Genomic DNA, 25,936 nt, shown 5'->3' with positions numbered 1-25,936 from the left:
GACAGTTGCTCTGCTCCTTCACTGGCAACTTGTGCTTAACCAAATGAAAGACTCCTAATTAAGATGTCTCTCATCACATTTCCCATCTCCAGCACAATCAAAACAAGCTTCAGCATTTAGGAACTAATACAAACACCAATGCTCTTTTTACAATAGCTGTCTAGGAGCAAAGAGCAGCAGGTTCACAACAGCACTTGGAAGATGAGGGATTCCTCCGTACCTCTTATCTGCTAGATCTGTTTTATTTCCCACCAGCATGATGATGACGTCGCTGCCCCTTTCCGTTCTCACATCATCAATCCATTTTGTTGTTTGCTGGAACGAGTTTACATCTAATAGAGAACATGGAGAGGATTTGTCACTGCAGGAATTGCTCACAGATCCCTGGTAAACCCATCTCTAAAGCCCAAATGAAAGCTTCATAGTCTCTGGAATTGGCGTAACAGGGTGATGAAGAATCAGCAAGTGAAACCCTAAGACTCCCACACTGAATGATACAAAAGCTTTGGTGTTCATTTCAAATGGGCTTCAAATCCACCTCACTACAGGTGAATTCAAAGCCAGGGAGCTGAGTCGAGCTAGAGCTTGGTTTTGCCACTGTCTATACTGAGATGAGCATCACTGGGGTTTAAACCAGTTCCCCTCTTCTTTAGTTCAACGTAAAATAGTTTATAGAGAGAAAGGGGATTGAGGTGATAGTGCATTCTACACTGCTTGTGACTTGTGCAGCTACAGCAAGAGGTTCCTACAAGTTCATGGCTTCTCTAGAGTACCTAATACCAGCTACAGGTTTTCTACTGATTCATCACATTTACCGTGCATGGTTCAGGATGCTCTCTAGGGTGTATCAGGGTTATACAACACACTAACAACTCCTGTACCACTGAATGCTCCAAATAGTTCCCAAATCATTTGTACAGAACCAGAAATACAAACTTAACCTATGCACAGACACGCTTTCTGCATACTTTACAAGGGTCTGTAGGGCCAGGCCAAGGGGAATGGCTTGAACCTCCCCGAGGGGAGACTGAGCTGAGCTCTTAGGCAGAAGCTCTTCCCTGTGAGGGTGCTGAGGCGCTGGCACAGGGTGCCCAGAGAAGCTGTGGCTGCCCCATCCCTGGCAGTGCTCAAGGCCAGGTTGGACACAGGGGCTTGGAGCAAGCTGCTCCAGTGGAAGGGGTCCCTGCCCGTGGCAGGGGTTGGAACTGGATGAGCTTTAAGGTCCCTTCACCCCAAACCAGTCTGGGATTCTATGATTTCTCCTTAAAAGCTGCAACACAAGAATTTCAGGAAGCTCAAATGACCCAATGAGACAGTTTATTGTTGGAAATGTTGCATCCCACAAGGAAAAACCAGCTGTATAGAAGCCATGTGGAGCTCAGCATCTGCCAGGGAGTGAGGCGAAATACAGTTGAACTGCCAAAGTAGTTCTCAGTACTTAAAGAGGGGGAGGCTCTGCAGCAGTTCCCGAGGAGTATTGATTGGTTTAATGGCTTCTACTGCATAGCAATATATTGTGTGCTCCACAGCCAAGATGTGATCACTTCCCAGTGGCTGAATTCTTTCTGCTGCTTGGCAATACCCAATTTGCCAGGTCAGTACAAATATATCCAAGTCCACAGCTAACCTGTGCTTCCAGCTCAAATAAAGGTACTCTTTTTAACAATTAAAGCTTTAATAGGTAAACCCCACATTCCTGCTGTAACCTTCCAGTATCTATACATCAAAGGACAAGCATTTTGCATTTAGATAGAATCAGGCCATTGTTCGTGGCTGATTCTGGTTTAGAATGAAAGTGGCTGAAGGTTTAATTCTCCTAAATCAGTGTTTGTGAATGCAGGAGGCTGGTAAGTTAAGGGGGCTCCGGACTGAGGGGAGGGATAGAAAGAGAAGGCTTGAAAAAAGCACTAATATTTTAGTTCACAAAAATGTACATACCTTAGTAAGAAATGAAAGAGCAATTGTTAAAAGATAAGGGCTTAGTGGTGAAGTTTTCCATACTGCAGAATGGGAAAGCAACTGATTCAAAATGGAAGTGTGATGTTAATGCATTCCCCCCTCCAGCCCATGCCCAGATTGTTTGGGGGGGGGGGGAGAGAGGGTAAATGGAGTGAAGCAAGCTACAGCTATCAGTGCAAAGTCTCTCATTTCAGAATCCAGTTATTTATGAACATGATTCAGGTGGTTGAGATCAAAAGTCATAGTGATATTATGATCAAAAAAGCAGATGAAAGAGGGGAGAGGGCAACAAGACCAGCCAGGATTCAAGAATGTGATAGGAAAAGGTTACAAACTGATGGTTGGAAGACAGTTTATACATTACAACAGCAGCAATCAGGTGGCCAGCCTAAAACTGGACTGGAGTGAAAGAAAACACCTTGGTTTGTCATGCCAGAATGAAGGACAAGCAGATGGCTGCGACAGGACATGCAAAGCTAAGCTAAAGGATGAAAAGGGGCAGAGGATTAGAAATGCAGAATTCCCCCCACTCACTTGTGATATCATAAACAACAACTGCAACAGTGGAGTCACGAATGTAGCTAGGAATCAAGCTCCTGAACCGCTCTTGACCTGCTGTGTCCCATAATTGCAACCGTACCTAACAAAATCAGTCAAACAAGCAAGAAAAATAAGAACAAAGGTCAAAGCCAGTGCCAAAATACCTACTTGTGATATCGTAAACTACTACAGCAGCAGCAGAGTCACGGATGTAACTGGGAATGAGGCTACGGAAACGTTCCTGACCCGCAGTATCCCACAGCTGCAACCTGATCTGTGGGTGGGAGAAAATGAAAAAAAGCCAAACTGCCACGAAAAATGAAAGGTGAAGAAAGAAATTTTACTTTTGAAAAGAAGAAAAAAAAAGGAAACAAACAAAAAAAAAGCTAAATAAAAATGATAATCATGCAGGAGATGATTGGGAGCTTCCCGAGGAGCGCTCCCGAGCGCCAGCAGGAGCCAAAGGGGTGGATGTGCAGCTATCCTGGGTTTCTGCTATGTAAAAAAAGACTTCCAGAGGGGAGGAATAAACCTGCTCAGCTTTGAAACTGAGAGCACCAACAGGAAAACTTCACATTCACCTGTGGTTCTGCCTCCTCAAGGTTTTCCTGCTCTGCTGTCATCCTCACCCAGGGAACCTCCAGCAACTTGGAGGATGGTTGGTGGTGGAAAAATCAGACTCCATCCATCATCCATTTCTAATGGAAGAGCCTTTCACTGCTGTCAAAGCACTGGAAAAGCTTCTAACGTGCCTTTTTTATCGAGGAGGATAAAATGTTATCACTCTCTATTTATGCCTTAGCCACACTGCAAAGTAACATGCACATAATGAGGCTGAATGTCTCTTACCATCAAGGTTCTGAAAGAAAAGGCAGGATATATTGAAAGCAACACACATGGCAAGATGGGCAAGGAAAGAACATCTCATTGCTCAAGCACTTTCAATGCAATCACATTGATTGGGGGTTTCTACAAGCCCAGGAGCTTTTGCAGCTCTGCACAATTTGCTTCTGCAAATAGCACAACTCTGAATGCCTTCATTAAGAATCTGAGCTCATTGAAACCACAGGCTTGCTTCCACACAGGAGTCATTTCATTGGGGAGCTAGAACTGCACCAAGCTGACAAACAAGCAGTGTTTGTGGATTATTATTAAAGGCAACCTTCTTTTTAAACCAGTAACATTAATATTGAGCTATTAACTAGAAACATCTGTATTTTATCCTCCTGTCTTTTGACATCAGAACCTGAAGGGGATAAGCATGGTCCCCTCCTCCACATTCCCATCATTATGCACCCCTCGAACCATCCAGCTCTCTTGTTCCAAAGAGGATGACACTGCAGCACCTTCTGCCACGTGTCAATGGCACTCATGAACCAAGAGGTGATTTCCCATTGCCCCAAACAGAGCAGGGAGCTGTCGCCACAGCCCTTGTCAGTCTGGAAGCAGCTGGTAGATGCTGCTCAGTCTGTGCTTCCAAGTGATCTCACAACTGTGGGCTGCACAGTTACAACAGATGCTGATCTTCATTCGTACTGTACATAGAGAAGGGCACAAAACTCTTACTCACTGTTCGATCCTCCAGATACATGGTTTTCGATAAGAAGTCAATGCCAATTGTTGCCTGTAAGAAAAGGAAAAAAGCTCTTAGATTAAATGTCAGAACAGTGGTGATGATTCCCAGGGCAGAAACGTTCCTGCCACCTCAGAATGCAGCACCTCGGCAAAAAACATCCTTTCAAGATAAAACTCTACCTATCAGTACGATTCAATAAGCAGTTTCCTTAATATCCATAACCAGAACAACATCTCAAAGCACAAAAAGGTGTTAATATTAACTTCAGCTTCTGCACATTGACAGCTGAATCCATACAGATGGGTATCAGCAAGGATCTTTATGCAGATGACCTAAGGCAACATCCCTCAGCTGAACCAGGGTTATCAAAGCACACCATATTCTTCCTGACTGCACAATATATTCATCTATTTTAATGTTATGGGGTAACAGAACAAGGGGAATGGCTTGAACCTGCCCGAGGGGAGACTGAGCTGAGCTCTTAGGCAGAAGCTCTTCCCTGTAAGAGCGCTGGCACAGGGTGCCCAGAGAAGCTGTGGCTGCCCCATCCCTGGCAGTGCTCAAGGCCAGGTTGGACACAGGGGCTTGGAGCAAGCTGCTCCAGTGGAAGGTGTACCTGCCCGTGGCAGGGGTTGGAGCTGGAGGAGCTTTGAGGTTCATTCTGACCCCAACCAGTCTGGGATTGTATGATTCGTTAAAGCTAAAGTGGACATCTTCCCATCTGCTGCAACACAAAGGTTTGTGCACACACAAGGTCACCAGCTATAACTAAAGCTCAGTTAATGTAAAGCTCACTGCAGCACAACTGCATTCAAGTTTCTGGACACTAGTGGGAGCTTCACGTAGAGCATCCCTGTATGTGTTTAAGAGAAGCATCAAAGCACAAGTTAACCCTATCAAGAGCTGCCTCTTAAATACATGATCTTCACTCCAGTTCTCCAGGCTGCAGTGAGGGTGACCCTGTAGGATGACCCTCCAGGTTCCATCCCAAGGTGACCTGTAGGGGCTCTACTGCTGCCCTGGCTTCAAGAGGACACTGAGCACCTCAAGGAGTTCCACTGCTCAGCAATGTCAACAGAGCCTGGAAAACATTCCAAATGGATTTAAAAAGGACAATCAAGCAAACGCACAGGTAAGAGGAAAGTCTAAGCTAGAGCAAAGAGGCTTGAGGGAACCTCCTCCCAGTTCTCCTACACTGGAAATATTCCTAATGGAAACTCTACTGCACATACCCCATACTGTTGGCTGCTGTCATGTCCTCACTATAGATCCCCATAACTCATTCCTTGCATCCTGCCAGGTATTTTACATGGTAGGAATAAAGACTAAACCCAGGCAGCTCGTGAGCACTGCAGGAGAACCAGCTGCAAATGAGTAACAAGTCAAAAAAGCAGAACTGAACCATCCGAAGTTAATTTCCCTTTAACTATAGGTAACATAACAGAAAACAAACCCTCCTGGTGGGATCAGGATAGCAGATTTGGACCAGAGATGCACAGAGGGAAAACAAACAGTGCTTTATTCCCCAAGATCCGGTGACTTTTCATTTACCATCAAGAACTTTGACATTATCGGTTCAGAGGGATGATACAGCAGAGACACGGGCTGGGGGAGATGGGATGGAGCAGCCAGAGGAGAAGGACTTGGGGTGCTGGGTGAGGAGAAACTCCCCATGACCTGGCTTCAGTGAGCGTTTGAGCCCAGAACCCCCCCATGTGCTGGGCTGCACCCCCAGAGCGTGAGCAGCAGCTCAGGGAGGGGATCCTGAACCTCTGCTGTGTGAAGGGGAGACCCTCCCTGCAGCCCTGATCCAGCTCTGGGGCAGCAGCACAAGAGGGACGTGGAGCTGTTGGAGCGAGGCCAGAGGAGGCCATGGAGCTGCTGTGAGGGCTGGAGCAGCTCTGCTCTGGAGCCAGGCTGAGAGAGCTGGGCTGGGGCAGCCTGGAGAAGAGAAGGCTCCCGAAGGGGAGACCTGAGAGCAGCTCCAGTGCCTAAAGGGGCTGCAGGAAAGCTGGAGAGGGGCTTGGGACAAGGGCCTGTAGGGCCAGGCCAAGGGGAATGGCTTGAACCTGCCCGAGGGGAGACTGAGCTGAGCTCTTAGGCAGAAGCTCTTCCCTGTGAGGGTGCTGAGGCGCTGGCACAGGGTGCCCAGAGAAGCTGTGGCTGCCCCATCCCTGGCAGTGCTCAAGGCCAGGTAGGACACAGGGGCTTGGAGCAAGCTGCTCCAGTGGAAGGGGTCCCTGCCCGTGGCAGGGTTTGGAGCTGGAGGAGCTTTAAGTTCTCCCCCAACACAAACCATTCCATGTCTCTACGACACTGAAACTGCAAGGCAGATACAAGAACCCTCAAAAGACCAATCCAACAACATGCTTCCCTTCTGCTTTTGTTTTACATTGTTTTGGCAGTGGATTCTCCTCGGAAGGCTGCCTCAGAAACTCTCCTATCCTCCCTTGTGTCTCTCTGATTGCAGTTCACAGAAGAAAGCCTACAAAACCCCCAGGATCCCACACCACACACACATGTCAGGATCTCATTCTGGCTGACAAACTGATGGAGCTCAGGCTTCCTCTGCTCTCAGTAGGAGCTGGAACATCAGCTGCAGAGCCCCAAACCTGCCTCAGCCTGTACTTTGTGCCATCCCTCCCACACAGCTGCACGGCAGCAGCAGCTCTGAAGTCTCTGTGTGCCTGCAGGACATGTAAATGCCATGCACAAAGGTGTCAAGTCAGCCAGATTCCTGCACTTGGGATGCTCACAGCATGGGAAATACAACAGAAAGGCCAAGCACAAACCTTATTTGAGGTCTGGGAACAGAAAACATTTGTGCTAGCTGCAATGACAAGAACACAGAGCAGGTTGGTTTACACTCAAGCTGTGAAATGGCTCTTCACCTAAACCCTCACAAGCTTTAAGATGTACATGGAATAACTTAGAGCCAACTATGTTCATGTTTATCATTCTGCCCACAATACAAAGGTAATGCACTATCAAAGAGTGGATTCAAGCACTTGATAGATCCCAGACATTGACTAAGAACCAACTTAAAGAGGCATTTTGTAACAATGCTGACAGAAGGAGCAAAAAAGCTTGGGGGATCTTTACACATCAGTTGTAAAGAGCTGTGCAAAGCATGAGCAGTGGAAAAGTCTACTCGCTGATGGGGAAAACACATGGACATTAGGCTAAGCTAATTCCCATCACTGAGGTGGAGGCAGGTTTAACCTGCTTGTGGAATGCTGTGCACCATATGGAACAAACAGGAACTCAGCACACTCCGAAACTGATGCGAGGCACTAAGTCCCAATCACAAGTTTAAGGAGGACAAGGAAAGCAAGCTTCAGAAGACACCACTATGGATGGGGCCATGTATGGGAAGACTTCTTAAACCATCTGTCCTCACAAAGCTGCTAAGGAGGTGCTGCAGCTACCCTGTTTTCACAGAAGCACAGACTGGCTTGGGTTGAAGGGCCCTTGTCCCAAGCCCCTCTCCAGCTTCCCTGCAGCCCCTTTAGGCACTGGAGCTGCTCTAAGGTCTCCCCTTCAGGAGCCTTCTCTTCTCCAGGCTGCCCCAGCCCAGCTCTCTCAGCCTGGCTCCAGAGCAGAGCTGCTCCAGCCCTCGCAGCAGCTCCATGGCCTCCTCTGGCCTCGCTCCAACAGCTCCACGTCCCTCTTGTGCTGCTGCCCCAGAGCTGGATCAGGGCTGCAGGGGGGTCTCCCCTTCACACAGCAGAGGGGCAGGATCCCCTCCCTTGACCTCAGTTCAAGCTGGCCCAAGGTAACCTTCCTACACCCTAGGAGATCAATCACTGCCCACTCGCAGAATTCAGGTTGAGCTGGAGAAGGTGCCAAGCTATAAAAGTACTTGGGTTTCATCAAGTGTGTCTGCTCCACGCAGAACACATTTCATGACTTGGTTACAGGTGGTAACGTTCTGAATGCACCCAGGGGAGAAAAATCTGTTCCCTGATGAATGTGAAGGGTTTTTCAGGGAGGTGGGAGGAGGAGGGAATGGGAAAAGGTACGAATAACACTGTGACTGCTCTGTTACTTGGGGTGCAGGTATCTCGTTTAAATCTCTTCACCCCTTCAGGAGTTACTGTCTCTTCAGTGCCTCCTCACTGCTCTGCCAGCTGAGCTGGGTACAATTGGATGTAGTTTTCACTCAACCACAGGAGAAGCAAAGCTGCTGTGGTGTAGGAGGGCTGAAGAACACATCATTGCTCCCAAGGGAGCAAACATCCTTTCAAATCCTCCCCACTGTAATTATATGGACAGAGAAGCAGCTCTTTTATTTCATTGGGGTTTTTTTTCCCCATCAGTATTTCAATTTCAGGTCTGCTCCTTTTCTCTATGGATCTAAATCCTAGTTCTTTCTTGAAGAGGTTTGACCCTCTGTACTTGATGATAATTCAGTTTTCTCCATAGGAAGCTGGTCTGACATAATATACATAATGATTCCAAAACGAATGTGTGAATCAGAAAGAAGTCTTAAGGGCTTGTAAGATAGCTCCAATTTAACTATCACTGATGCAAGCCTAGTTTGGGTGCTAAGGTACTGCTTACAATGTCACCCACCCAAAGACCTCTATTTGACTGAAGTCATTACTGAGCTGATAGGTCCTGTCTTGCTGTAGCTGGTAGAAAGGATGAGCCCAAAAAGCTCCAAACCAGAGCAGCTCTTAGTGTCAAACAGAACACAGATTTCTCCACATTCAGTATCATTTAGGGACCCCTCAAAGCCAAGTGCTTGACTGCCAATATCCATCAAACTATGGACGTGTAGCTGTAGGTTAGCCAATGGGTGATTTGCTCTTTCTGGATACTTCTGATGAATTTTGAAGGTCTGTTTCCTGAAAGCTGCCCCAACCTCAAATTTGCACCAGGTTATTTGGGTTCAAGGTATATAAATCACAAGCTGCAGTTTATTAAAACCTCTGCTGTGCATCAGTTTTCCTTTGCTGCTGCTGCATAAGAGGAATTTGGCTCTTACCCCTGTAGCTTATCAATAAGCTCTTTTTATGAAAGTGGCATTTGTGAATCAAACAAGACCTGAGCCGAGGAAACCAAACACCAGGGATAAAGTTGTGCCCTTGGTGGTGTGTCATTTACCTGGAGTGATCCCCCTCCATGGAATCCTGAGACCTCCCCCTGCAGTCCTGTGTCCAGCTCTGGGCAACAACACAAGAGGGACGTGGAGATGCTGGAAACGAGACACCTGGAGAGGGGCTTGGGACAAGGGCCTGTAGGGCCAGGCCAAGGGGAATGGCTTGAACCTGCCCGAGGGGAGACTGAGCTGAGCTCTTAGGCAGAAGCTCTTCCCTGTGAGGGTGCTGAGGCGCTGGCACAGGGTGCCCAGAGAAGCTGTGGCTGCCCCATCCCTGGCAGTGCTCAAGGCCAAGTTGGACACAGGGGCTTGGCTTCCACAGGGGCTCTAGTGGAAGGTGTCCCTGCCCATGGCAGGGGCTTGGATCTGGATGAGCTTTAAGCTCCCTTCCACCCAAACCACTCTGGGATTCTATGATTCTATGACTTGTCACCAAGCACAAAGCAGTGAAGGGTCTACAGGGCCAACTGGAATAAAAGACAAGCACTGCTTCAGCCTCAAGCTTGCCAACCCAATCTGGTTTCAATAATGAACAATAAGTAAGCAGCCACAAGATGGGGATGTACACAGCCACCAGGTCTGTGGTCTTTGTTCCATCAGCCAGCACAAAATATCCTAAAGAGCTCCTAAAGCATACCCAGGCTCACAACCCACTGCTTTCTGCTCCACAAGCCCTTGTTCACCCACTGCAGAACCTCTTGCAGCTCAGCCTGCTTCTGTTTTCAAAGGAGCTGGGTGCCTGTTACATCTTCCCCCCAGAGACATGAGATCTGTGATGGTCTGGTGGCAAATGGTGAAAGGAAACACCCTGAAAGACTTAACAACTCCTATTACCTGGCTGTAACTAAGAGCTTGTGCTTTCAAACCACAGCAGACGAGCAGCATCCAACAGCAAGATGCTGTTCTGACAGGTTAAAATATGAAGTTTAAAGCCTTTCACAGTGAAGAATTTGGTCAGTGTACCAACTCTTATCCACTTCAACCAAATGGATTCTTCCTTCAGTGGAAGACACAGCAACAGAAGGGCCTTAGAGAAGGCAGTAACATAGATCAACTTACCTGGTAGGTGTTGTCGAAGCTGTCATACATGAACCTGGTGATCAAGGAAGTCTTGCCCACTGAAAGAAGAAAGAAAAGACACAGATTGAAGGAGCAATTTCAACGCATGTTTGAAGCAAGTGATTTAAAAACAGTTTCAGAAGGAGTTTTACTTTGTCTCCCTCAGAGGCACACTGTGAAATTTAACTTCCTACAAGCAAAATAGCAGTTATTGGATTTCACAGATGTGAAGACCCTGTTAAGGGTATTTTTATCTGAAGGTTGGCTCCTGCATCATTCCCGAGCATCACTTTTACCCTCAAACATTCATGATTCAAGTGGAAAATTGAAATAATTTGACAGTTCCAGTTTCAAACAAGTTATTTGACGCTTTCCATTAATTCCATCAATGAATGGATGCACTAGGTCTGAGAACCCCTACAACGAGACAGCTCTGGCTCCTAAACCAAGGCAGCTTAAAATACACCTCTGTGCATCTCAATGTCACACTGTCTGTACCTGTCACACAAGTGGCAGTCCCTGCTGTAGTGTCACAAGATTGAAGAGCATTGTTGTGAAGAGGCTTGTTTACCATCTGCCCATCACTCCTGTGTCCCCTGTCACTCCATTGAATTCACCTTTCCTTTGACAAGGAATTCATTGGAACGCATATGGACCTACAAGCTGGTTCATACGCTGTCAAAAACACCCTTCTCCACCCTGGTGCTGGCTGCAGCTTGTGGCTCTACATTCAGTGACCGCTCAGCATTAGGGAGTCACTTGTGCTGCAATCAGAAGGTGTCACTGCAGCATGTGCAGGCAAAGCTGACAGTCACTGAGATACCAGAGAAGCCTTTTTCCTGCAGCCATTTGTGATGCTGCAGCTCCTCTGTAGCTGTGATGCAGCTGGGTGGGCAGCTTGAATTCCAGACTACCTTGAACCATGTCAAAACCCTCATTTCACAATCAAGAGCTACATAAACTGACTACATCACAGAGGGATTTGGGTTGGAAAGGACCTTAAAAAGCTCATTCAGTTCCAACCCCTGCCTTGGGCAGGGACCCCTTCCACTGGAGCAGCTTGCTCCAAGCCCCTGTGTCCAACCTGGCCTTGAGCACTGCCAGGGATGGGGCAGCCACAGCTTCTCTGGGCACCCTGTGCCAGCGCCTCAGCACCCTCACAGGGAAGAGCTTCTGCCTAAGAGCTCAGCTCAGTCTCCCCTCGGGCAGGTTCAAGCCATTCCCCTTGGCCTGGCCCTACAGGCCCTTGTCCCAAGCCCCTCTCCAGCCCTCCTGCAGCCCCTTCAGTTAACCTATTTCATACCCTTGGAGCTTCCCTGCCCCATCTGCACCCACATCACAAGAAGAAGGGGAAAATAAGGTGCTACTTGGCTTGCTTATATTTAAATACCTGCTTTAAACACCATTTGGAGAGCGTCTCAGTGTGCTTCATCTCTATGATACTTCTTCTCCAAACAGACCAAGGTTTTCTTTACATCATTTGTCAACAGGCACCAGCTCAGGTCTGCATTAATACCAACTACTTACAGGTTTAATTCCACCATGGCTACTGAATCATCACCATTTCTCCTTTAAAACATCCCTTGCTTTATAAACCCTGGCAGAAGTGAAAGCCACAATTCCCACTAAGGAAATAATTCAAAGGAAAAGACAAAGACCATCCCCTTCAAACACTCACAGGTTGAGATTACATAAAAAGACACCTTGACCAGTGGGTTCCAGGCTTTAAATAGTCCCCTCTTTAAAAGAGCCATTCTTCAGAGCTTACACCATCTCACCTCTCCCAGCCTCCACGCACACACCACCCAGCCTGTAATGGCAGCAATGATCCCCATCCCTACAAAAAATAGCTGGATGAATCACCTTAGGATTCATGTACCATCTGTTGCACACTGAAGTGATGGGGATGCAGATGCCTGCTCTCCTGTGGAAGCATTACTGCTGTAAGTCCTGGTTGGAGCTTCACTTGGGAATGAAATCACACAAAGTCATCTATGGATGATGAATTGATCACATTGCACTTACAGAGCAGCACAGAACAAGCCCCTGGGCTGGTCACAGCTGAAGGGTTGCCACACATCACTGCGTGAGCACACCGAGTACTGACACAGGATAACTGTACCTATGACATTATGATGAGCTCTTAGGCAGAAGCTCTTCCCTGTGAGGGTGCTGAGGCGCTGGCACAGGGTGCCCAGAGAAGCTGTGGCTGCCCCATCCCTGGCAGTGCTCAAGGCCAGGTTGGACACAGGGGCTTGAAGCAAGCTGCTCCAGTGGCAGGGGTTGGAGCTGGAGGAGCTTTATGGTCCCTTCCAACCCAAATGAGTTTGGGATTGTGATTCTGTGACAGACCTAACAGTAACAAACTGAATTCCCTGTAAGCATAACCCCTTAGGAAGGGACATGACATCATGGAGCTGGAAAATACCAACCTGCAGAAAGAAACGGCTACTCCTTTCCTCCTCCTTTAGCAGGGCCACAAGGAACAGCCACTCAGCCACAATCACCACTTGCCTTTAGAGTTGAGCCCATAAACCCCTGAGAGTTTTATTTTCACATTAGATTTTATTCCAAACACCCTAAAGGAGTGTTAATAAACCCTGTGCATGGCTTTAAAAATGAATAAAATCACAGAACCCCAACCTGGTTTGGGTTGGAACGGACCTTAAAGCTCACTTGTGCCTAAGAGCTCATCTCAGTCTCCCCTCGGGCAGGTTCAAGCCATTCCCCCTGGCCTGTCCCTACAGTCCCTTGTCCCAAGCCCCTCTCCAGCTTTCCTGCAGCCCCTTTAGGCACTGGAGCTGCTCTAAGGTCTCCCCTTCAGGAGCCTTCTCTTCTCCAGGCTGCCCCAGCCCAGCTCTCTCAGCCTGGCTCCAGAGCAGAGCTGCTCCAGCCCTCGCAGCAGCTCTGGGGCCTCCTCTGGCCTCGCTCCAACAGCTCCATGTCCCTCTTGTGCTGGGGGCCATAAAAATAAGGATAAAGAACATTGCCAATAAAAGGACCAATTTATTGACCATGGTTCCGCAGGAGAGTTTGAATCCCGCTCTGTCACACGTGGTCTAGCCCATGTTGTTGGTTCTATTTCCCCTGAATCCAAACAATGTATTATTTTATGGGCGATTTCAAGCAGCTTCAAGGACAGAATCAGAATTCAAACTAATCTTAAGAAATGCATTAGTGACCTCAAGAGGAAAATGAAGCTCTGCAGGGAACAGCAGCACAAGGTAATACAAAGGCAAGAACAACTGGCTGCTTATAACACAGACTGCACACAAGTGGGTGAGCAATTTGGGGGTCAGAACCAAAGGAAGCAGATCAAGTTGAGATTTCAGCCTTGTTTCATTAAGCACGTGCTGGGTTTTAATCCAGTGAGTTAATTCAAACCCTTAGAAAACTCTCCCTACACAAGTGTGTCCAGGGCAGCATCAGTCAGTGCTGCAGCAGCATTCTCCCTATATTCTGGGCGCTGGTGAGGCCACCCCTCGGATCCTGTGCTCAGCTCTGGGCCCCTCACTGCAAGAGAGACATTGAGGGGCTGGAGCGGGGCCAGAGAAGGGAATGGAGCTGGTGCAGGGCCTGGAGCCCAAGTGTGATGGGGAAGGGCTGAGGGACCTGAGGGGTTCAGATGGAGAAGAGAAGGCTCAGGGGGGACCTGATGGCTGCCTCCAAGTGCCTGAGAGGAGGATGGAGCCAGGAGGGGCTGGGCTCTGCTCCCAAGGAACAAGGGATGGGACAAGAGGAACCGGCCTCAAGCTGCACCAGGGCAGGTTTAGATGGAGCTGAGGACCAATTCCTGCCCCAGAGGGTGCTCAGGCATTGGAACAGGCTGCCCAGGGCAGGGCTGCAGGCACCGGCCCTGCAAGGGTTCACACAGTGTGGAGACGAGGCCTCAGTGCCATGGCAGTGGTGGCCTTGGTAGTGCTGGGAAGTGGTTGGGCTGGATGAGCTTAAAGGGCTTTTCCAACCTGGGTGATTACGGGAACCTAAACAGCATCCTTTAGCCCAAAATATTTCTGGTATTCAACTGGGAAAGGAAAAAAGGAGTCACTGTTATCCTTAGAGACTAAAGGTGGGGGGGGAGATGCTGTGGATGGGGTTCTATGCAGCCCTGACCAGGGCAACGGCAGAGGAAGAAAAACCTCAACCAATTCAGGAGCTTTTTGGCAAGAAAAGGCAGTTTGCAAAGTCCACCCAGAACTACTGAAAGAAAGGTGATGCCAGCAAAGAAGTGACTTTATGATATGAAAAAGTGGTCTCAGCCTCGTTCTGTAGCTCAAGATCTATCAGCTAAAATCCAGGTCCAAACAAAGCCCTAGCAGAAAAGGCATGCAAGCTTAGCACTGGGGTCATTAAACTCTGGAACAACCTATTCAGCTGGGCAGTGGATGCTCCTCCCTCCCTTGGAACGCAGAGCTGTTGGATGTCATTCCATTGCTGCAATCTACGTGCAAAGGCATCCAAGAGTTTTCTGAAGCAGAGGGAAGGGAAGAAGTGATTAACCAGAACCCACAGCATCAGGGCTGGAAGTTCTTCTGGACATAGAGAGTACTGGTGGCTCCCACAGGGAACCAGCAAACCTGACCAGCTCCCATTAATACACACTGCAGAGCCTGCCTGGTACTCTCTCCTGGAGAGCTTTCTGAGGGAAGAGCACAGAGAGAAGGGTTTTGCTGTACAAGATAAGAGGTGGAAGCATTCACCCACGTTAACTGTGATAAGTCATGATGTTTTAATGCATTATGGGGCAGGATGAAGTTCAGTGTCCAGCTCTGGGGCAGCAGCACAAGAGGGATGTGGAGCTGTTGGAGCGAGGCCAGAGGAGGCCATGGAGCTGCTGTGAGGGCTGGAGCAGCTCTGCTCTGGAGCCAGGCTGAGAGAGCTGGGCTGGGGCAGCCTGGAGAAGAGAAGGCTCCTGAAGGGGAGACCTTAGAGCAGCTCCAGTGCCTAAAGGGGCTGCAGGAAACCTGGAGAGGGGCTTGGGACAAGGGCCTGTAGGGCCAGGCCAAGGGGAATGGCTTGAACCTGCCCGAGGGGAGACTGAGCTGAGCTCTTAGGCAGAAGCTCTTCCCTGTGAGGGTGCTGAGGCGCTGGCACAGGGTGCCCAGAGAAGCTGTGGCTGCCCCATCCCTGGCAGTGCTCAAGGCCAGGTTGGACACAGGGGCTTGGAGCAAGCTGCTCCAGTGGAAGGGGTCCCTGCCAGTGGCAGGGGTTGGGAATGGAGGAGCTTTGAGGTCCTTTCATCCCAACCCAGTCTGGGATTCCATGACTCTGAAATAGGCTGTTCTCATATATAAACCCAGGAAACTCCTAAAAGGCAAGGTCTGAGCAAGCAGATGCCCAATGATTAACATCCTCCTAAACGGGCAAATTTATCAGCAACAGCAAAGAGCAAAGCACCCAAGACACATAATTGAGTTAAAAGATGGGAACTTGTGAAGTTCCTATCAGGGAAATTGCCATTAACTCTGAGAGCCCCATTTCAAAGCCTTCAACAGCTAATTGAGTGAAGCTGATCGATCCTCTTTGTCTGGAAGCCTTGAGCCACTGCCTAGCACTGATTTCACAAAGAGCATTCATGTGCAAGCTGAAATCAATGCACACATCTCCTGGTTCCAGCAGCTCTGATGTGACAGCAGCCACTGGAGAGATTTCAAGGTCGTTCAGCTGATTCTTGAACACTGCCTTGTCCTGCTTCCTGAGCCTCATGTGCTGGAGATTTGTATATCCAGTGCCAAACACCACTCATGGCATTGATTAATGGTGGGTACCAGCATCTCCTCCGTGCCAGCACATGCAGGTTATGTACTAGTGGCTGGTGCTGGCAGCCCAGCAAGCAGCACTCCATGCTGTGTGCTGTAATGAGTCACTGGGGAGCCTCAGAGGAGAGCCAGGGAGGGAAGAGCCCCATTAGACAACACAAATCATCCCCCTGCCAGACGGGATTAGAAGGGCAGTTGTTGCCAGGCGGAGTCTGCAAAGGGCTCAGGAAACAGTCAACAGTGACCTACAAAGGGAAAGTAATTGGGATTGTGCCACTGCTGCTGGATGATGCACAAGGAGCTGGGTTTACTGCCCCACTTCCTCTTCTTGGGCATGTGTTTGCCTCTTCTACACCAGAAACTGACATCTTAGGATCACAGAAGGGTTTGGGATGGAAGGGACCTTAAAGCTCATCCAGTTCCAACCCCCTGCACAGGTAGGGACACCTTCCATTAGAACAGGTTGCTCCAAAAGTCCTGTCCTTGGGCAAAATAGGACAAGAGGGAATGGCTTGAACCTGCAAGAGGGGAGACTGAGCTGAGCTCTTAGGCAGAAGCTCTTCCCTGTGAGGGTGCTGAGGCGCTGGCACAGGGTGCCCAGAGAAGCTGTGGCTGCCCCATCCCTGGCAGTGCTCAAGGCCAGGTTGGACACAGGGGCTTGGAGCAAGCTGCTCCAGTGGAAGGGGTCCCTGCCCCTGGCAGGGGTTGGAGCTGGAGGAGCTCTGAGCTCCCTTCCAACCATCTCAAACCAGACACCCCAATACCACCCGAGGAGTCCTGGTGAAAGCTACAGCTCCAAGATCTTCCAACAACCACCTTCTCATCACCTTTCACACCCAGATTTGTTGGTGCTTCTGATCCACAGCTTCAGGAGTGGATCTAAAGTCACTAAAACTAAAGAGTCACTAAAAGAGTCACTACAACTCAAACATTTAATGCTCAGAAGCAGTAAATTCGCTAGTGAAAACTGGAAAGTACCAACCCAAGGCAACAAGAGGAGAAAGCTCTGCTAAGAACAATAAACTGAATTATGAATGCCTGAAACCCATTTTTAGACTTTGATTTAAAAAGAAGCCCCAAAAGGAGGATGCTCCTACTTGACTCAAAATGCTCCGTATGAGCCAGTCACCAAGAGGAGTATTTTTAGGTACATCAGTCTGAGCTCTTAAAACAGAAATGTTGTATTAAAGTGATTAAAGCAGCTTCTGTAAGGAAAAAATTCCTCCTCTGCTCTTCGCTGTCAAGTGATGGAAGTTTCACCCGGTTCCCCCAAAGCAGGAAACAGGATTCATTCATTACCCCACAGCACTGACAGCACCAGCAGACTGCATTCAGCACCCAAACCCTCAGGAACATGAAGTGTATCCACAGTCAGAGCTAAGGAACTCTGCAGAGAGCATCAAGTCTGGTCCCAGAGAGCAGAGTTCATGTGGTCTCACCTCCTTCCTCTAAATTGGTTTACCCTGAAGATCATCTTCTCCCCATTGGTCCCACTTCTGCTCTGCTGTCAAACCTCTTTAATTCTGCCCTTTCTTTCCTGATGACATCAGCTCAAAGGACCACCTGAGTGGATTCTTTGCATCCCTAAATCCTCAACTGATCAGGACAAGAAGTCCAGGTTGAGGGGAAATGAGAAGAAAACCTACAAAGAATAAACCTACTCCATCATCCATCCACAGCCAAACCTTCTGCAAATGGTGTTACTGACAGCTACAGTTATGAAGTATTTAAAACTAAGAAGTTGTGTTGAGTGGTAAAGGGCAATTAAATGCACACTGATCAGACCTTTTCCAGCAGGTTTTGGCCACCCAGGACCAAGCAGGCTAAGGGATGTCCTCCCAGCCTGAAATGGAACCACTGCCCGCATCAATCCCAGGGAATAAGAACATTTTGTGCTGTTAACACTATCAAACCTATACAAGAGAGGCTTTGGTGCTACTGCAGCAGTTCTGCATCCCACCAAAGCAGCAATAGCTCCTTTCTGAGCAAACAAAAGGTTTCAAATATCCTCTTTTAACATGATTTATCCTCTGTGTTCTATGTCCCTCTTGTGCTGCTGCCCCAGAGCTGGATCAGGGCTGCAGGGGGGCTCTCCCCATAGCACAGCAGAGGGGCAGGATCCCCTCCCTGAGCTGCTGCTCACGCTCTGGGGGTGCAGCTCAGCACATGGGGGGGTTCTGGGCTCAAGCACTCACTGAAGCCGGGTCATGGGGAGCTGCTCCTCACCCAGCACCCCAAGTCCTTCTCCTCAGGCTGTTCCATCCGGTCTCCCCCAGCCTGGGTTTGTTTTATGGCATCCTACCTCAAACAGTAACTCTAGGAAGGCAGACACAAATCAATACCAATGTCATACAACTGCAGTTGACCTTTTCAGGCCAATGTATCCCTGCCAATCCCAGATTTCTTTTCAGGCCACCACCCCCAACAAAGCTTTTTTTCCCCTCCTTTAATTAAAAGCACTATTGAAAACTGTTTGCTACCATCCTGGATCAATCAGTTTGGCCTCAGGGATTTCTGGCAGCCTCCAGCTCTCCATTTGGGAATCAGCTTGTACCACAAAGCAGAGTAGGTAAGGCTGCTCACTGCTCCTGGGTTACACATCCTACACCTTGCACATGGTACCACAGCTGTATCAGTGCACACATCTGGGAGACACACTGTGATGTTTGCATCCTGCTGTTCCATAGCTCCAGGGTTATCAAAATCAGCAGTTATAACTATGCAAAAGCCATGAAACCAGCACTATGACATCGACAAGGTTACATGTATAGAGCAATGGGTTCATCCTGATTCACACTGAAAGGAAGCAGAAGTCTAAGGAATAATTATCCTCTTAGTGTTATTTCATACTAAATAATATCTCCATTCAGTAACTTCTTACAACTGGAGACGAAGCAAGCTCAAGCTGCCATCAATGACACCCTGCACTGACACCCAACTCTGTTCTTCCTTTTCCTGCCCAAATTAAAGCAGAGGGACTGATGAGAGCAGAAAAACACGGGCAGACACACACTCAAACTGACCAGCGCAAGGGCAGGCAGCGTTTTCTCTAACTCTACCACCTCTTCCTTCCTCATGTTGGAGAATATGCATCACCCTTCCCAGCTGGAGGTCTCACCCTTACACATCTGCCTTTGGGAGCCCTTTTAACACCTTTCCAGATGAGCAGTAACAGCACTGCCCCAGTTAAGAGAACTGAAGGCAAGGGATGAAACACAATAGGGTGATGAGGTGGGTTGGGTCAGCCTGGAGAAGGCTCCTTAATGGGAGACCTTAGAGCAGCTCCAGTGCCTAAAGGGGCTGCAGGAAAGCTGGAGAGGGGCTTGGGACAAGGGCCTGTAGGGACAGGCCAAGGGGAATGGCTTGAACCTGCCCGAGGGGAGACTGAGCTGAGCTCTTAGGCAGAAGCTCTTCCCTGTGAGGGTGCTGAGGCGCTGGCACAGGGTGCCCAGAGAAGCTGTGGCTGCCCCATCCAAATTGGCCTTGTCCAGTCAACCTGAGCCCATTTCACTGCAGCTGAGCATTTGCTTAAGGCACAAAGACAAGCTTCCCTCATTCTTAACAGTTCAGAAACAGCACAGCCAGAGTTTTGCTGCCGAGGAAATTTCCATTTCATTCTCCCATGTAACAATCGAGTGCCTTGAACTTCCATCATGTCTGTAAGAGCTGAATTTCCAAGCAGAACGGTGGCAAGGCTCAGTATCTCAGCAGTTTCCAGCCACTTCCCAAACCAGAATGGGTGACATCAGCCCTTTAGCTCACTAGACAGCCTTCAGCACTCTAGTGGTAAAAAAAGCCTGCATTTAACAAACTAGAACAGACCATAAGCCGGGTCTACAAGCCTAAATGGAGGGGAGGGAGTGCACATGAATATTTATGACTGTCTGGTGCAGAACAGCAGGAAGGGAAGCAACAGAGTCGAGTGAACTAGAGTGATATAACAAGGAATGACACCTACCCAGCAGCTGAACACGCATAAAGCTATTATGTGGAGGGCTGATATCAGCTGCAGCTTCTTTTTGCACATCACAACAACAGGGACACAAAGGGAACAAGTCCATTTTTACAGGAGCACCGTTTTAAAGATTAAGGAGATGGAAAAATGATGCAACAAGCCTGAATTTCACTGGTATTGATGCTCACTGAGAGCTCTACCTCTCAGAAAGAGGGGGCATAAACCCAGAGTGGTTCGGGTTCAAAGGGACCTTAAAGCCCATCCAGCTCCAACCCCTGCCATGGGCAGGGACGCCTTCCACTGGAGCAGCTTGCTCCAAGCCCCTGTGTCCAACCTGGCCTTGAACACTGCCAGGGATGGGGCAGCCACAGCTTCTCTGGGCACCCTGTGCCAGCGCCTCAGCACCCTCACAGGGAAGAGCTTCTGCCTAAGAGCTCAGCTCAGTCTTCCTGTCCTACATGATGTCTGCATTTGTGTGCAGTGCATGACAAGGAGGCAGAAATTATTATGGGTTTCCCTTTTACACCTGTACCTCCTGCTGTGAAAAACTCTGTAACATCCAGGTAACAAGAAGCAAGCTCTTCCCCTTTACACATAATCAGTTACAAAACTATGGTGAAGAGCTGTAAATGAGAGTGATGTGAATGTGATGTGATAATAACGTGATTCTATGAACGGGTTCAAAATAGTTACGACAAAAAAACATCTCCCATACTTCTATTTGTTACAACCCCAGGAAATCAAGGGAATTTGCAGCCCCTCAAGCCTCAGTGAAGGATCTTCACACAACAGACACCTCCCTCCCCTGCAGCCCTGATCCAGCTCTGGGGCAGCAGCACAAGAGGGACGTGGAGCTGTTGGAGTGAGGCCAGAGGAGGCCATGGAGCTGCTGCGAGGGCTGGAGCAGCTCTGCTCTGGAGCCAGGCTGAGAGAGCTGGGCTGGGGCAGCCTGGAGAAGAGAAGGCTCCTGAAGGGGAGACCTTAGAGCAGCTCCAGTGCCTAAAGGGGCTGCAGGGAAGCTGGAGAGGGGCTTGGGACAAGGGCCTGTAGGGCCAGGCCAAGGGGAATGGCTTGAACCTGCCCGAGGGGAGACTGAGCTGAGCTCTTAGGCAGAAGCTCTTCCCTGTGAGGGTGCTGAGGCGCTGGCACAGGGTGCCCAGAGAAGCTGTGGCTGCCCCATCCCTGGCAGTGCTCAAGGCCAGGTTGGATACATGGGCTTGGAGCAAGCTGCTCCAGTGGAAGGGGTCCCTGCGTGTGGCAGGGGTTGGAACTGGATGGGCTTTAAGGTCCCTTCCAACCCAAAGCAGGCTGGGATTCTATGAAAACTACTGTCCTCACAAGTGGCTGTTGAGCCCCTCTCTTGACTTCAGGCTGCAGAGGTGGGACACAGACCCCTGCAAGCCCTTGTTCACAGACCATTTGTACACCAAGGAGGGAACAGACAACTCTCAGCCACCAGGACACATTTGAGAGAATCTGCTCAGCGTTACAAGGCTCAGCCTGAAATATCAAGAGCAGACCTGAACTGCATAAAAGCTAACAGCTTCCATTATCAAGGTCAGAGGAGAGCCTGCCTGGCTGTCCTGAACACGAAAGGCTGGTCCTCCCGGTGTCCTTCAGTGCAACACCTGCCAGAACATCCTCATTATGATCCTCACTGATTGCTTTCAAGCAGCACACCCCAAAAGTTGCTTCAGCTCACCCCAGCCTCCGTGACACCGCAGCACCTGCCTCTGGTACCCAGTATCACGTGCTGCACTCGGGAGGAACACGAAGCCTCTGTTCAGCCTCACACGTGCATTCCTTAGGGACAGAAAATGGACATGAAATTGCCTCTAACAAGCACAGGAACAATTCTCCCAAAGGATCGACCTTTCATGCATCCATTCTACCCAGATCCAAATGGCACACTATGAGAAAATACGTAATTTAGTTTCTGATGACAGGAAGATATTGAGGGATGATGGATAAAAGCCTTGCTGTGCCACTGATCTCAGCATTCAGCTCCATACACATGTATTTCGTGCTGTCTCCAGGCATTTTAGACCAGCAAGAGAAGCAAAGGATTGTCACTGGTATATGAAATCTGGCAGTAGCTAAAGGGAAAAGAAAGAGGCAGAAAAAAGTATTTTCTAGTCTTAGTCTTTTGTTTAAAGTCAATGTGAACCTGTTGGCTTCTTTTAGACACATTACAATCCTAATTTATTTAGTACTACGCTTTCTATTGCATGAGGGAGATGCAGTAACTTTTATGTGGGATTTGGCATCTCTATTTACGAGTAATAAACTGAGCCTCATAATGAGACTGAGCATTAAGTGCCTGTAGCAATTCAGAGGAGAAGGCACAGCCTACACACGAAGCTGGACAAGGCTGCCCTGGGTGCTTGTTACATGAAAGGCTCACTCAAGCCAATGAAAACTTGTGGAGACAAATCACAACAAAAGTGATTTAAAGTCAGGATTCCTCTGTTCAATAAAGCCTAATAAGCACCTGCATAGTCGAAAAAGTAGAAGAGCACCATAGAATCTCAGACTGGTTTGTGCTGGAAGGGACCTTAAAGCTCCTCCAGCCCCAACCCCTGCCACAGGCAGGGACCCCTTCCACTGGAGCAGCTTGCTCCAAGCCCCTCTGTCCAACCTGCCCTTGAGCACTGCCAGGGATGGGGCAGCCACAGCTTCTCTGGGCACCCTGTGCCAGCGCCTCAGCACCCTCACAGGGAAGAGCTTCTGCCTAAGAGCTCAGCTCAGTCTCCTCTCGGGCAGGTTCAAGCCATTCCCCTTGGCCTGGCCCTACAGGCCCTTGTCCCAAGCCCCTCTCCAGCTTTCCTGCAGCCCCTTTAGGCACTGGAGCTGCTCTCAGGTCTCCCCTTCAGGAGCCTTCTCTTCTCCAGGCTGCCCCAGCCCAGCTCTCTCAGCCTGGCTCCAGAGCAGAGCTGCTCCAGCCCTCGCAGCAGCTCCATGGCCTCCTCTGGCCTCGCTCCAACAGCTCCACGTCCCTCTTGTGCTGCTGCCCCAGAGCTGGATCAGGGCTGCAGGGGGGGGTCTCCCCTTCACACAGCAGAGGGGCAGGATCCCCTCCTTTAGAATGACTGATTACAACTGCATGGGTAAGATCTCCCTTGATACACACACCAAGCCTTGTAGCAGTGACAAATACACATGCTGATAAACAGCTTCATTAACTCCTGTGGGGTTTGTCAGTGATTTGCTTCACTTTTCCTCCCCAAAATGGGAAATACGAGAGCACAATGCAAAAATCTTGTTCTATTTGTTCATCACAGCCATGAAGAAACAGAACACTGAATAGGTCACTCCTCTGGTTCCATTCCACAACCAGCGAGTTTCATAGCTCTCACAGATGTAAGGTGTGTAAAGAGTAAGTCTGCACACTGCAAAGCTTTCATATAAAAGCTGGGGGTTTTCCACCCCATTCCCTAACCTGTGATGAACAAGAGTCAGCCATTCACGACTGAGGAGGGAAGATCAAGTCTATTCAAATGAAGGGAATAAACTATGACAGTTTGATTACTCTGTGGAGACAGTAAAATAAGAGCAGAGAAATGTCACCTCTTAAGCACAGCTATCCAAATTCAATATACAGGCCTTGTGTTCTGCAGATGATGCCACTTGTTGCCTGCAGAGGAGGTCCAAGTGAACCACATAACACAAGCAGAGCTGTTTTCACTGTTTTAAAGGTCTCTAGAGGCAGCAGAGCCACAACTAATGTCACAAGAGGACCTGCAGGCAAGTTTGGTTTCCCTCAGCTGCTGTAACACCAAACATCTGGGAAGTTGCCCAATGCCACTGCAGGAGGACTTCCAGTTTTCTGTCAGGGAGAACATCTGGCACATTTAGAGCTCCATCTTCCATGGTTTTCTACAGAGGGGAGAAATGCTCTGCTTATGGGATAAAGCAACAGAACCGTGCCCATTTCTGAATGACAGACACCCTTGAAGCTGGTATGGAATCCAGAAATGGTCTTCTAATCTCCATACCAGACCAAGGTAGGAGCATCTCCTTGTGGACAGGGAGCATCAGAATCTTGGAAAGACTTGGAGCAAAAAAGCTAAGACAGTAAAACCAAAATACGTGTGTACACACCTGCAACAACAGGCAAGAGCAGGAGGAGGAGTAACGGAACCCCATGTGCTAAACCACTGCGGTCAGTGTGGTTTCTTTCACTCAAATGACAACGTAGCAAGAGCAGGAAGAATAAACCTAAGACAAGGTAACAAGATCAAGAACTGGGTACGACCCAGATAAGGAAAGCAAAAGAATGAGGAGACTCAGGAATTTTGCCCAAGCCAAAGGAGTGAGCAAGGTCAGGGAGGGGATCCTGCTCCTCTGCTGTGTGAAGGAGAGAACCCCCTGCAGCCCTGATCCAGCTCTGGGGCAGCAGCACAAGAGGGACGTGGAGCTGTTGGAGTGAGCCCAGAGGAGGCCATGGAGCTGCTGCGAGGGCTGGAGCAGCTCTGCTCTGGAGCCAGGCTGAGAGAGCTGGGCTGGGGCAGCCTGGAGAAGAGAAGGCTCCTGAAGGGGAGACCTTAGAGCAGCTCCAGTGCCTAAAGGGGCTGCAGGAAAGCTGGAGAGGGGCTTGGGACAAGGGCCTGTAGGGACAGGCCAAGGGGAATGGCTTGAACCTGCCCGAGGGGAGACTGAGCTGAGCTCTTAGGCAGAAGCTCTTCCCTGTGAGGGTGCTGAGGCGCTGGCACAGGGTGCCCAGAGAAGCTGTGGCTGCCCCATCCCTGGCAGTGCTCAAGGCCAGGTTGGACACAGGGACTTGGAGCAAGTTGCTCTATGGAAGGGGTCCCTGCCCATGGCAGGGGTTGGAGCTGGAGGAGCTTTAAGGTCCCTTCCTTTTAATGCTACATTACGAAGCATTTTGGTGAAACAACAGCTTTACTATGGAGACACATAATACACACTGAATACCAAGTCATTTCCAGCCTAATCAATGGTTTCTAAGGTAGATTCACAGAATAAAGCCAAAAGAAGGGAAATTTGCTCTCTTAAATATTTACTCTGCCTTTAATTTTAACTGCACGTTTATATATTAACTGGTGCTGGCTTGGCTGAGCTTGTTCTTAAGATTTCAACTGCTTTAATGGTCCAATTGCTTCTTACACAAAAATTTGAAGCTATCAAGTTTTAAAGCCCAATATTTAAGCTTTATTAATGTCATGCAAGGATAGCTTAATATTCACTTTATATATGATGGCAGTTAAAGCCTATGGGGATTAATTCACCTCTTGAAGAACACACTACATATGAGCTGCACCATTCAGATGCCCCATTAAAAACAAGTGCAGCACCAAGTAAGAATCCACTCAGAGACCCTCAGTAATTCATCATTCATAAATCCAGGTTTTACATCCCAGTATTTTAGTTTTAAATACCCAATTATCTGCTTGTGAAAGACTTGGAAGATGTAAAATGCTACATACCTAGAGTAGAAGTAATCAAGCCATAGATATCACATTGGAAGTATGGATCCTCTCTTTATGGAGTGGTTCTGTTAAGTGCAAGTAGTGCTTTGCACTGAGCTCCTCCTGCAAAAGGGGAAGGAGCCCAGAGCTGCCCCAAGCACCACAGAGCACGGATTAGAATCATAAAATCCCAGCCTGGTTTGGGATGGAGGGACCTTAAAGCCCATCCAGTCCCAACCCCTCCTAGAGGCAGGGACACCTTCCACTAGAACAGGTTGCTCCAAACCCCACCCAAGCTCTCAGCCTCTCTGCAGAGCAGAGCTGCTCCAGCCCTCTTCATACTATAGATGCAATCTGTCTCACAGGAGACATCCCTCCTTCACAGTACATGGTACGCAACATGCAAGATTCTATAGCTATGGATAATGTTGAGCTGGTGATGTCCTGATGGCAGAGAACAGCTATGGAAGGGAGGAGAGAAAATGGGCAGCCACCAGAGTATGTATTTCTGGAGCTAAATATTCAGGAATTCTATTCTTTAGAGCACTAAATGTCATC

At 48.9% G+C, this 25,936-nt stretch overlaps 2 protein-coding genes across 3 annotated transcripts in view; one reads left to right on the top strand and one right to left on the bottom strand.

Annotated features, from left to right (window-relative positions):
- The window catches only part of MRPL48 (mitochondrial ribosomal protein L48), a 76,124-nt gene that overhangs the window by 22,024 nt on the left and 28,164 nt on the right, over positions 1-25,936 (top strand). The window lies entirely within an intron of this gene.
- Positions 1-25,936, bottom strand: part of RAB6A (RAB6A, member RAS oncogene family) — a 53,814-nt gene that overhangs the window by 13,806 nt on the left and 14,072 nt on the right. Inside the window, exons 2-5 of one of the 2 annotated variants that reach the window (XM_061351351.1) lie at positions 10,239-10,297; positions 4,070-4,123; positions 2,668-2,773; positions 221-332 (exon numbers count right to left, since the gene is read on the bottom strand). In XM_061351351.1, the coding sequence (XP_061207335.1) occupies positions 221-332; positions 2,668-2,773; positions 4,070-4,123; positions 10,239-10,297 (331 nt within the window). Of the gene's footprint in view, positions 1-220; positions 333-2,493; positions 2,600-2,667; positions 2,774-4,069; positions 4,124-10,238; positions 10,298-25,936 lie in introns of both variants that reach the window. The other variant, XM_061351350.1, reaches the window with a different exon arrangement.

This window comes from Neopsephotus bourkii, unplaced genomic scaffold (genome assembly GCF_033783945.1).
Source record: "Neopsephotus bourkii isolate Nb327-2 ecotype Australia unplaced genomic scaffold, CSIRO-AGI_Nbou_v1 NB_580, whole genome shotgun sequence".
In the NCBI taxonomy this organism is placed as follows: domain Eukaryota; kingdom Metazoa; phylum Chordata; class Aves; order Psittaciformes; family Psittacidae; genus Neopsephotus; species Neopsephotus bourkii.
The sequence above is the reverse complement of the archived record's forward strand: the minus strand, read 5'-3'. Positions and strand labels throughout refer to the sequence as shown.